The following is a 12,002-nucleotide window of genomic DNA, read 5'->3' as shown; positions in this document are numbered from 1 at the left end:
AGCGAGGAGACAGCGAATATTAATTTAAGATGGAATGGGAGTAGTCGTTGTGGTTGCAGTTGCACATGTCGCAGATGGAATCTCGCTACACTAGCCCCAAGTCCAGAAGCCCAGACCCGGGGTCACTGTGGCCGCTGGGGGTGCTGCCGTGCAGGGCGCGTGGGGCTTGCCTGGTCTGTTTTGCTGCTGGCCGCTGGATGGTGAGATGAGACGTCCGCGCGGCGATAACGCCGGGATATGAGCAAGGTCCCACCTTGAACATCTGGGATCTCTCCGCGGCGCCGATTTTGGACCCTTGCATGAAGCGCAGCAGGTCTTGCCAGGAACAAGTGGACGGTAGCCAAAGTTAGGACAGGGCTGCGCAGCCTTTTAGAGGTCAACATCATGCTATAATCCTCTCCCCTCCCTCCTCTTCCCCCCCCCCCTCCCCCCCCGCCCGCGGGCCTGCTCCGCCTGGACTTGCAAGAGAACAGCAGACACAAAAAGCCCGCTATTCTGTGGGCTTTCAGCTAGCCCTGGTGTCCTACATCAACATTACTTACGACGAACACAGACTCAGGGATGACTTGACGGCCAAGACAAAGATTTCTCTGTCTGCTCTTCTTGTCCAGAAGACTGGGAAGGCATGCGGCTCATGCTGCAGGCGGTTTGTCAATCCATTCCCCTGGGCTGAGCGTGTACATATTAGCCTGTAGGCAGATCGACGGTACGGAGCCGATGGAGGGTGCAAACAACACGTGTGTTGTCACTTGTCAAGTGCCAATTGGGCGCAGCACAGATTGCACTCCATGTCATCCATGTCTGAAACTTGAGATGCTGAACACGAGCGACACCAGATCTCCAACGTCACGGAATACCGACTGTCGAGTCCAAAACCTCGTGTAATGAGCACACACTGCATTGATTGCCAGTGTACACACAGTATAAACCACACTTCCACGAGGTCCTTCGCAGGCAGGGCCAGAAGGACAAACGGCCTTTGGCGTAGGTGAAGCAAAAAAAAAAAAAGGTGTGCCGCAGCCTTGCAGAATGTGGAAATGGGCATCTTGACTTCGTGCTGTGAAACCTTGGGCCCGGGACAGAGACCCATGGTTCGCTGGCCTGGCGTGGTCCGGGGTCTGAGATGAGCTCGGATCCGGTCGAACCGTTTATCCGACAGGAGTATCAGAATATCGCTTGCAGCTACCTACTTACATAAGCAGACTTCAGGGAACTGCCAAGAATTATGTTGGCTTGGCGAGGGTCCACCCGATGAGAAAGCGCAGGCGCGAAGCGTGAGTTGGCGTCGGCAAGAAACGCGCCTCGCGGCCTTGTCGAAGCGTGAAGACGCAGTGCGTGGCTTCATTCGCGCAACGTGCCAATGGCCATTTACGAACAAAGAGGCTCGAGGCTTGGTTACGCAGCGCTGGGTGTGGTGAAAGAGCCCTGCTATTCAACCACTCAAAGAACAGGACAGAGAAAGCCCGTTTTCAGCTATTGTGAGCTGTCAGACAAAAGCTTTCTCTTCCGCTTGCGATGAATAGACCGCAGGGGGAGAACAATCCCACTCGGCTTTCTGTCCTTTTTTTTTCTGTGCAGTCCGTCGACGTTGCGCGCGTGTGTCGTCCATGGACTTAAGTCTTCGGACTGCCGTTTCATTTCATTTCAATTTTCGATTGGCCTCTTATTTCCACTCACAATAGGCTAGCAGCCGCCTTCGCGCCCAATACCCAACACCACAGTCAAAAATCGATCCGATTCTATCCATCCTGCATCTGCCGCATCTGCCTGCTGCCTAGGTGCATCCCGACGACCTGATCTCGAACCTAAAAAGCTGAACAACTCTCCAAGTCTCCACCATTATGGTCGTTGTGACCAACTGACAGCGCCCAAACTCCATAACTCCATCTGCTACAAGTACAGCAAACGAACAGCTCAACACCACGAGAACACACGACGAGCTTCGCTGCGGAGAGATCGGCGACACCATTACCGCGGCACGGAATTGAGATTCGTCGACTCATCGACTCATCGAGGGCCATTGGCCACTGCGCTGCTGCCGGCTTTCTGCGGGCGTGCGACAGCCCAATCAGCTCACGCTGTGACGTGTCGGTGCCTGTCACTGGAGCTTCCAGTTCCATCAAGCCTTTTGGCGAGTTTGCTGCTTGCAGGGCCAACATCCAGCACTGGACGCCCGCGTTCAGCATTGGGACACCCGCCACGCTGTCACTAGTCACTGCGCTGCGCTGAAGGTGAAGGTACGCGTGCCACCCAATTCAGCCCCCCTATTCGTCTCTACTCGGTTCGCTCTCACGGTCGCCCTGCAATTGTCTGCGTTTCTGCATCTTCCTGCCCAACAGAATTTTCCCCTGCAGATGACGATGACTCTTTTTTGTCCGTCCTTTTAAATGTCCTCGTTTCCCCTTCCCATTAGTCGCTCTTCTGTTTCTTTTTCTTCCCCGGTTTTGTTGTGCTGCTCACTTCACTCTGGCCTCGATGAGACCAGGGCGTGGGAGGGGGGCACTTACACAGACCCGCACCCCTGACATGGCCGCCTTACTAACTTCTTTACCGTACAAAAGAATTGTATGGCTGACATTCTTGCCAGTTGGCCTGTCTCATCCTAAAATCCCTCATATTGAGCGCTCCAGTCGCAGACTGCCGCACCATTGTCCCCGATGGCTGTGCGACGTCGAACCCGGGTGGCTCCAAGCCCCTCCCCCGCGCCAGCAGCCTTGAGCAGCCCCGCGGTCAAAGATGTGACCCCTCGTAAAGAGCTGCCTACTAAGTTCAGCATCTCCTACGGTGCACCCATGGCTCATCTACCTGACCGCTCGAACGTGGTCGCCGCAGGAAACATGTCGCAGGTTGCTGCTGAGATCTTCACCAAGGTCAAGGAAGACAGCCGCGCGGCCGAGGAGCGTCGCAAGCAGCGAGAACAGAGGGCTCTCGGTCGGCACGGTGCAACCATGTCGCCAGTGCCGCAACGAGTTGCCCCGAGCAAGCTCAGTCTCCCTCCTCTCACCGAGATGGACGTGGATGGAGCTGGCGTCAGCGACATCGGAAACAACACTGCCCCCCGGGCAACGAAGGCCGCTAAAAAGCGTGCCCGCGACGATGCCGATGCCGATGCGAAGGCCGAGAGGGAGCGTCAGGAGAGAGACGAGCGCTTGAGACGGGAGCGTCAAAAGGAAGCCGAGGCGGCCAAGGAAAAGGCCGAAAGGGAAGGAGCTGAGCGAGAGAAGGCCGAGAGAGAGCGGCTCGAAAGGGAGCACGCAGAACGGGAGAGGGCCGACAGAGAAAGGGCTGAGCGGGAACGCGTCGAGAGAGAGAGAGCTGAAGCTGCTGCCAGAGCCGTCATGCCTCCCCCTCCCCTTCCTGCTTCTGTTCGTCAAACCCCTCCCAGGACGATCGTCACTGAGCGCCCTCAATCCTCACGCAGCTTTATCGAGGAAACGAACATCTTCCGCGATGCGTCAGTTTCGACACCCGTACCGGCTTCCAAGGCTCAAAAGCAGCCTTTTTTACCGAGGCGACGAACCCCTTCACCGATAGAACCCCGTTCATCTCCATCCCCTCCTCCATCCCCAGAGCAGGTCGCATCTTCTGCCCTCACCAGGGATTCTGGTCTCAAGGATGTTGTCCAGCCTTTGCGTCTATCTCCCGGAGAGGCGATGACGGTTTTCCCCAGCATTGCCAGGCCATTCATCAGGGAACAGCAACAACTGTATCCCACATCTGTGCGTGGATGGCTCAAGACCGTTGCGATTCTGTTGTTGGTCCTCCCGCTGGCCATCCGTATGGCTCACAGCTGGTATCGGCCTGACCTCTTCAATGCCACGCTGACACCCCGTTGGTATGGATGGAGCAACATGGGTAAGAATATCGGCCAATTCTTCCCCTCGTCCATTCTCCATCCTATGGGTGTCTTGTCGGAGAGCCAATACAACGACCTAAGGAGTTATCTCGAGGAGAGAATGACGAACACCGAACTTGCTGTCGACAACCTGAAGAAGATTCTGCCCAAGATGATTTCGGTCAAGAAAGATTGGAGCGGCAGTGTCGTCATTTCAGACGACTTCTACAAGGCGCTTCGTGAACGGATCCAGCAAGATCAAACCATTCTCACTTTGGACGGCAAGAGTCGCATCTCCGACATGCACTGGAAAGCCGTGCAAGACCGCCTTAAGAGCGCCGGTTTGCTCGGTAAGAAGGAGCTCACGACGGCTGACGTTGAAAAGATCATCGAGAAATCAGGTCCCGTGTCTTGGGAAAAATGGTTGCAAAACAACAAGCGCAAGGTCAAGGACATCCTTGGCGCCCCCGCTGGCTCCTCGAGCAAGAACGGCGAGACCGTCATCTCACGCGACGACTTCATCCGCGAGCTCACCTCCCGATTTGCCGAGAATAAAGAGAAGATCGCCAAGGAGATGGACTCCCTTCGTAAGGAGCTGCACGGCCTCGTCCAAGAAGTTCGTGCACAAGCAGTATCTGGCGGCATGACCAACGACCAAGTCCAGAAGTTGATCCGACAAATCGTCCTGCGTGAGATCGGCTCGCGCCAGCTCAGCGCCGGTCTCAAGGCCAGCGCGGCTTCCTTCCTTTCCCGCCGCATCAACTACTTCCATCCGGCTCACGGCGCGTTCCCCGATCCCGATCTGTCGTCTCCGGTCTGGACCCAGAAGGTGCCACTTATGGGCTCAAAGGCATGGCTCCAAAACTCGCGCAAGATCCCGCAATTCATGGGCGACCGCGTGCATGCGCTCACGGCGTGGAACGAGCCCGGGCAGTGCTGGTGCGCCGGCATTGGTCCTAACGGCACCAAGACCCCGACGTTTGCCCAGCTTGCCGTCCGCATCACCGACTTCATCATCCCGCAGTACGTCGTCCTGGAGCACGCCGACCCCCAGTCTCTCCGCGACCCGGACGCCATGCCCAAGGACGTGGAAGTCTGGGCGCTCTTTGACGAGTACTCTCGCCGCCAGCGCGTGAGCGAGTGGTCGCTGGCACAGTACCCGCGGCTCAACGAGGACGCACGCATGAAGGCGTGGAACGACAAGTTTAACAACATGGGCCTGTACAAAATCGGACAGTTCACATACACATACGAGCCCGCCAATGGCGGCGTGTTCGTGTACGAACTGTCGAACCAGCTCAGTCGCATTAAGGCTGCGACGGACCTGGTGATCATACGGGCTGTCACGAACTATGGCGCCAAGGATCATACATGCTTCTTTAGGATTAAGCTGTATGGTGATGAGGTAACGGATCTGGAGCCGGAGAAAAAGAGTAAATTATGGCCGTGGTGAGTTTAGAAGCTTGGACAAGGTCTTGTGAGCTTTGACCTCAATTGAGTTACGAAGTACAAAGGATGATATCGAAGAGAAAGTAGGGTATGGGTTTGGGGCTTTCGGCGTTTTTTTTTTTTTCATTTCCCTGGGAAGACTTGAGCATGATACCATTCCGAGTTTTATTTTCGTACAAAGTAGATTCTATCTGGGACTTCGGGTGGTTTCCTCATCATACGGCATGTAATTTGGGTTTCAGTACATTGGTAGAAAAAAAAAAAACTGGACATGAAGCGTTCGCCATAGTGTGTATCAAACTTGTAATCTTGGTTGTTGAAAAGTCTAAAAACAACATGTCGTGGACCAAATGTTCACCCTCTACGCCTTATATGCCTTGCCTACCAGAGCTACAACCCATAATAAAACACTTGGCTTACATGACAATCCGGTCTTGTCATCATTAAAGGTATCATGTTCAAGTGTATCAAAATCCAGCCACCGTTAAGCTCACAGACATAGCAACTCTCGTTAATCCTCCAACAGCCCAGTAGCCAGTGCCTCGAGATCCTCCAAAGTTGTCGGCTCCTGTCCCATTTCAATGACCTTTCCTCCCTTGCGCTTCTTGTTCTTCCTGTCTCCGCCTTCCTCATCCGATGACTCATCCTTCTGGAACCACTTCCTCTTTTTCGGCTTCTCTTCCTCTGACTCACTCTCACTGTAGCTCCTCTCACTCCCACTATCGCGGCCACCACCTCCAGCAATAGGCAACGACCGCAATAACGCAAGAGGATCTTCCTGCTCTCCATCCGACCCCTCCCCATCGACAGCCAACTGAGCACCAGCAGGTGCAGGACCAGCCAAGAGCCCCATCTCCTCCCTCTCGCGCAGCTTGCGCTTGAGCCTCTTTTCTTTGAGTCTCTTCTTGGCGATCTCCTTGTCTTCGATATCCGCCTCCTTGACTTTCTCGGTCTCCGTCTCGAGGAAGCGCTTGCGCAGCTCATCGACAGGACCCTCACGGTGGAACTCCTCCTCGTTCTGCAGCTCATATATGGGATGCGCATTGCCCTCGTCGTCGAACACAAGCTTCTGCCCCTTTTCCATGTACTTGGCCAGTTTCTTCTTCGACTTGAGGAGCTTCTCGCGGCGGTGCGAGTCGATGACCAACTCGGTCTTGCCAAGCTTAACCACCTTCGGCTTTTCCTCCGGCGCGCCGGAGCCTCCGGCCGCGGCGTCGAGCTCGGCGTCGCCTTCGAGAACGCGCTTGACGGGAAGAAAGTCGTCTTCTTCGCCGTCTTGTTGGTTATCGTCTTCCACGAGCTTGCGATAGTGGGATGAGAGCACGTCTTGGTTCTGCCTCTCGGCGAGCTTTTGGTACTTAGTCTTTACCTGCTCCTTCTTCTTGCCTGCTCCATCGGAGTCGCTCTCGTCGTCGCTTGACAGGAGCGCACGTGGCATGTTCTTTAACCTCTTGACGTCCTCTCCCTTCTGGAACTTAATCTGCGGTGTACCTGGCAGACCAAGGGACTCAGCAAACGTGTCTAGATCAAGCGCATCAAACTTGAAGACCTCCTTGTCCTTCTGCAGGTACACAGACCGGACGTAGGAGATGAAGGCCTTCTGCCCTAGGTACTTCACATCTGCAAACTGGAAGCACAAGCTTTGTAGCTCGTTCTTAATGCTCTTTTTTTTCTTCTCACGAACATGTACCCTTTGGATCGGAACCTTCTTGTGTTCCAACCGCTTCAAGAACCCTTCCTCCTCGCTGGGAAGCAGGAAGAGGACAGCTCGCCCTTTACTCTCGTACCGCGCCGTCCGTCCGACACGATGGATGTAGGTATCGGCGTCTTCGGGGCAGTCGACCTGAATAACCCAGTCGACAGCAGGGAAGTCGATACCTCTGGCAACGACGTCGGTTGCAAAGAGACAAGAGTATTTCGCCGCGGCGAATCGGTTGGTGATCTCCATGCGCGCAATCTGCTTCTGTCGCCCATGGAGGTGTAGCAAAGGAATACCCGGCTGCATACGCCTAAAACTCTCGTACACAAACCGCACCTGCTTGCCCGACGATAGGAACACGAGGATCTTGCTCTTGAGGTTGGAGCGCAGGAAACCCCAGAGAGTATCAAGTTTCTCGTGCAACGGGGTGACAATGTAATGTTGTTGGAGGGTCGCCGGGGTCGCTGTCGGGGCTGCTTCGTGAACGGAGACATACTCCGGATCCTTCAGACTTAACCGCGCAAGATCGGAGACGCGCTTACTCTGGGTAGCGGAGAACAGGAGAGTCTGGCGACTCTTGGGCAGGTGTTCGATGAGTGCGTCAACCGCCTGCTGGAAACCCATGTCCATGATACGGTCGGCTTCGTCAAGGACAAGGATCTGGAGGTTGTTCACGTCGAAATTTGCCGTCTGATCGAGATGCTGAAGCATGCGACCCGGCGTGCACACAAGAATGTTCATACGACCCAAGCGCTCGGCCTCTTCCTTCAGACTCTTGCCGCCGATGACCAGACCGGCCGAGAAGTAGTGGTGTCGCCCGATCTTCCGCAGCACCTCGAAAATCTGGATCGCCAGCTCACGGGTTGGGCTGATGATCAGAGCACCGAGGCCATCGTATTCGGTCCATTGGGCGCGGTAGAGCTTCTCGAGGACAGGGACGAGGAAGGCGAGGGTCTTGCCGCTGCCCGTCTTTGCGGCACCGAGAATATCGCGACCCTTGAGCGCAAGTGGAATCGCAGCACGTTGAATGTCTGTCATCACCTCATAGTGGGATGCGCGCAGGCCGGACGCGGTCGGTTCGCAAAGAGGGAGGTCGGCGAACTTTTTGAGATCGGGATTCTTGGGGTCGAGCTGGTCGATGGCATTTTGCAGTTTCTCGAGGTTTTCCTTTTCCTTTTGGCGCTTGACCTTTCTCGACGGTTCTAACTTTTTGGGCGCTGCCTTCTTGCCCTTTGTCCCAGGCGCGGCCATTGTGGTAGAGTTACTGAGAACCCTGGAAGGCCGACTGGCGATGGCAGTCCAAGTGTTCACGTCTGATGAAAGTCGCAGACAGGAAGCTCTCATGGAATTTTTTGGCGGACAGACATTCTGCCGCCCGCCCCACTCCGCGAGCGGCGCCAAGAAACATGCGTTTCCAGGGTTAGGGTTGATTTGCATGTTTCCACATCTGACGTCGGAACGTCCACAGACCTGTCTCGACCAAAATGCGCAGAGCATGTGTCGACGCGTCATCGTCAAATCAACTACTTCACGCGAGAACATCTGATTGAAGCCGTGACCCATCAGAAGCTTTCAATGATTGCATCATATAAACTACTTTCATATGCAATTCACTTCAAGTTGAAGAAAGCCATCTATTTGTCATCATTGACAGCACGCTGGACGTCTTAACGTCGATCATTTCCAACTCCAATTGAATGAATCATTAAACGTAACAACTCCCCATGATCTACGCTGCTCCGGGTATCCAAGTTTCCATCGTACTTGCATTGAATTATCCAAAATAAACAAACATTGCAAACATATAATCTGCTGGGTATTTTCCCTTAGACCATTGCATTCACAGCTTTTGTATGCGCCACATCATCGGTAGTGCTCTCGGTGTCATATGCGAGTCTCAGTTCGTCGATGAGATCGCCCACTTCCAGCCACTTGTCGCTCGTAGCTGGAATGGGGAACAACTTGCACAGCCCCCAGTACATGACAGCCGAGACGATGAACCCACAGAAGAAATTGAGGTTGTAAATGTATGTAGCTCCAATCGGAACTTCTCTGCCAACTGCACCGGCGAAGCCAACGACGTTGATCAGGATGCCAGCAATGTAGGCAGCATAGGCGCGCCAGTTGATACCCCAGGTGAAGTAGTACGGCCCTGTCTTGCGGTCGTCGTACAGCTCCTTGACCTCGAGGTAGCCACGGCGGACAAAGTAGTAGTCGGAGATCATGACTCCCGCAATCGACGAAAGGAAGACGCTATAGGCCGAAAGATAGGTTGTGAACTTGTTGCTGGATGTAAGCAAAGTGTAGGGGCACATGGCCAGGCCCACCGCAGCACAAATGTAGCCGCCACGACGAATGGTCAACCAGCGTGGCAACAGCGCTGTCATGTCAGTGCCGGCCGAGACCGAGTTGGCCGCGATGTTGGTACCGAGCTGCGCAAGGGTGAAGGCAGCAGAAATGACGAAAACGCCGAAGCGCTGGGCCGAGCCGCCATCGTCAATGAACCTCTCCAGGAGCTCCAGAGGGTCCCAAATGGGCTCGCCACCATAGATGACGGTCGAGGAGGACGAAACGATGATGCCGATGAATGATGTGACAGCGAAGCCGATGGGAATGGTGAAGACTTGTGACCACAAAGCATCTCTAGGCTTGCCAGCAAAACGGGCGAAATCGGGATCATTGACAATCAGTGTGGCGAAGTTAGCAATAGAACTCATGACTCCCTTAACGAACTCCCAAGCGAGCTCGGAGCCTGATATTCTGGCGGGCTGCTTCACGATGGGACCAACACCTCCGGCCCGGACAACAGCCCAGATGAGGAAGGCAACGCCCGCAGCTGGCACGAAATAGGCCTTCACGGTGAAGAGGTGGCGAATCTTGTGTACAGGGAACCAGATAGCTGGAAGTGAGCAGAACCAGAAGATGAAAAACGAAATGTAATCCGCTGTAGTTGTTCCAGAGTCCTCGGGAAAGGTATTGTGGATCTTCTCCCGGTCCTGTGGTGATGGTCAGACAACAAAAAGCTCGAGACAACATGCAGCAAAGTCCATACCCAGCTCTTCCAGATGGAGCGGATCATGAGGTACACACAGTGTCCTCCGATGTAAGCCTGGACACCGTACCAAATACACGCTGTTGCAGTTAGCGGCCGGGTTCTACCCAGATCATTCAGTCTCGGATAAGACATACCCATGGCGGCGCGGTTGAAGACAGGCCAAAGGCTACCCCAGATGCCGAAGGACGAGCGACTGACAACGGGGAAGCCAATGTGGTAAGTGGCACCTATGCGGCCCGTGGAGGCGATGAATAATCCTGAGATGGCATAGCCAATCCAGACACAGAGCCATGACTGCCACCACGACAGACCACCAACGATCATGGATGACGAGATCATCCATGTGTTGATGTTGAATGAATCGGCGATCCAGAAGCCGACAAAGTTCCAGGGACCCCATTGACGACGCGCAGGCTCAACTGGTTTGAGATCATCGTTCGTTAACTGAGAGGGAGGTAGGTGGTCAGCGGCCTCTAGCGTATGGGGTAGACCTGCTAGCCATCATGACAGCGCAGGAGCATACTGCGACGGGGCTAACGAGTGTGAAGTGTTCGCACCATAAGTTGGGTGTTTGTCAACCCAGGTTCCGAGTCGGTGGCGAGCCTGTCGGCCAAGCGCCGAAAGAAGCCAGGCTTGGGCTTATTCATCGTAATGCTGACGACAGAGCGGGAGACGTATCAAGAATATCCAAACTTATGCTGAGAAATATTGAACGATGAGGAACAAGTTGAGAGACCACTCGTCAAGGAATGACCTCTCCAAAAGGCTCGAAGGCCAATTGAGAAGACTGTTTGGTATCCTCAAGGGGACACAACCCCAGGAACGTTGGAATTCGTTTGGTGAAGTGGATTCACCGTCAAGACGATTAAAATTCTCTTTGTGGGAGTGACCAGGAGTCCCTGCGATGGTCCCGAGACCACACAATTTGCAACAATGGTTGGCGGATTGACCGAACGTTTTGTTGGTCTGGAACTACGCTGGAGGATCCGCCGATATATATGCCTATCTCGAAAGGCTGATTTCACTACCCGCGCGTGGGTTTCAATCCTTCCAGAACCACAGGCCTGGGTTGTCGCATGGGCGATCCGATGACTGTGTGATGCATTCGTTACGTGCCTTATCAGATGCCTCCCGCTTGCAGCAACTTGCATCTGAAGCCAGGCCTGTGACAGGCCAGATGCCAGCATTTCCCCCACGCTGTGATTCTGCATGTATGTGCCATCTCTCCCCGTATCTTCAGACGACGTTCTGTGGATGAGGTTTGGGATGCCGGGAAATCGGTGAGCGGGAAAGTTGTGCTCGCCGATGGAGAGATGTCAATGTGACATTCGATTGGCCAACTCCAACGACAAACACCACAGCTTATCGCTTATCTCCCATCTTTTTAGGGCAGCGGCTATCCATGAGTGGAAAAAGTTTCCGCTGCAACGGCGATAACATGCCCCTCATTTCCATCGCAGTACAATCTCGTCGGCTCCCGGCACCCCCGCACTAGCTTAATTCAGTTTAGCTTCCGATAACCTAAGCTATATCACGTGACTTTGTTGCATCCACAGCCAGGGGTTGTGTGGCGCTGACGTCAACCCTGTCCCTGCTATTCGAAGGATTGCAACAACGCACACGAAGAACTTGAGTTTGGTTTAAACCATGAGCTCCAGCAGAATTCTGATAGGATGAGTGTTTAACTAAAAATCGAAGTTCTGTCTTTATTTTCCTCTGCGTTTTAAACCCAATGACATGTTCATCGTCCCAGACAAGCAAATCGTTGAGCGTTGATTGACCTGAGTTTCGAAATACTCAGCACTTTCAGGCTGATCCTTCCACACATTGCTCTGCTCGATCGAGTAAAAACATCCAAAGAATCTTAATCGCAACCCGTTGTGTCTATTGTGGATTTCTATTATTCAACTCGTATCTGCAGAGACGACCAGCAGTTGTCTGGCGATACCTATCTCAATGTCCCC

The 12,002-nt window shown here is 54.0% G+C and overlaps 3 protein-coding genes across 3 annotated transcripts; 1 reads left to right on the top strand and 2 right to left on the bottom strand.

The window, feature by feature from the left end:
- Positions 1 to 2,657: 2,657 nt before the first annotated feature.
- Positions 2,658 to 5,288, top strand: CTHT_0037630 (uncharacterized protein; the record flags this gene model as incomplete). Its single annotated transcript, XM_006694123.1, has 1 exon — positions 2,658 to 5,288. One exon carries the CDS (start codon positions 2,658 to 2,660, stop codon positions 5,286 to 5,288), a length of 2,631 nt encoding a protein of 876 aa, XP_006694186.1.
- A 507-nt stretch (positions 5,289 to 5,795) lies between these two features.
- Positions 5,796 to 8,234, bottom strand: CTHT_0037620 (ATP-dependent RNA helicase-like protein; the record flags this gene model as incomplete). Its single annotated transcript, XM_006694122.1, has 1 exon — positions 5,796 to 8,234. One exon carries the CDS (start codon positions 8,232 to 8,234, stop codon positions 5,796 to 5,798), a length of 2,439 nt encoding a protein of 812 aa, XP_006694185.1.
- Positions 8,235 to 8,809: 575 nt separating this feature from the next.
- Positions 8,810 to 10,685, bottom strand: CTHT_0037610 (uracil permease-like protein; the record flags this gene model as incomplete). The annotated part of the gene is made up of 4 exons (XM_006694121.1): positions 8,810 to 9,979; positions 10,036 to 10,115; positions 10,173 to 10,482; positions 10,596 to 10,685. 4 exons carry the CDS (start codon positions 10,683 to 10,685, stop codon positions 8,810 to 8,812), a joined length of 1,650 nt encoding a protein of 549 aa, XP_006694184.1.
- Between the last annotated feature and the right edge of the window lie 1,317 nt (positions 10,686 to 12,002).

This window comes from Thermochaetoides thermophila (genome assembly GCF_000221225.1).
Source record: "Thermochaetoides thermophila DSM 1495 unplaced genomic scaffold scf7180000011816, whole genome shotgun sequence".
Lineage (NCBI taxonomy): Eukaryota > Fungi > Ascomycota > Sordariomycetes > Sordariales > Chaetomiaceae > Thermochaetoides > Thermochaetoides thermophila.
The sequence above is the reverse complement of the archived record's forward strand: the minus strand, read 5'-3'. Positions and strand labels throughout refer to the sequence as shown.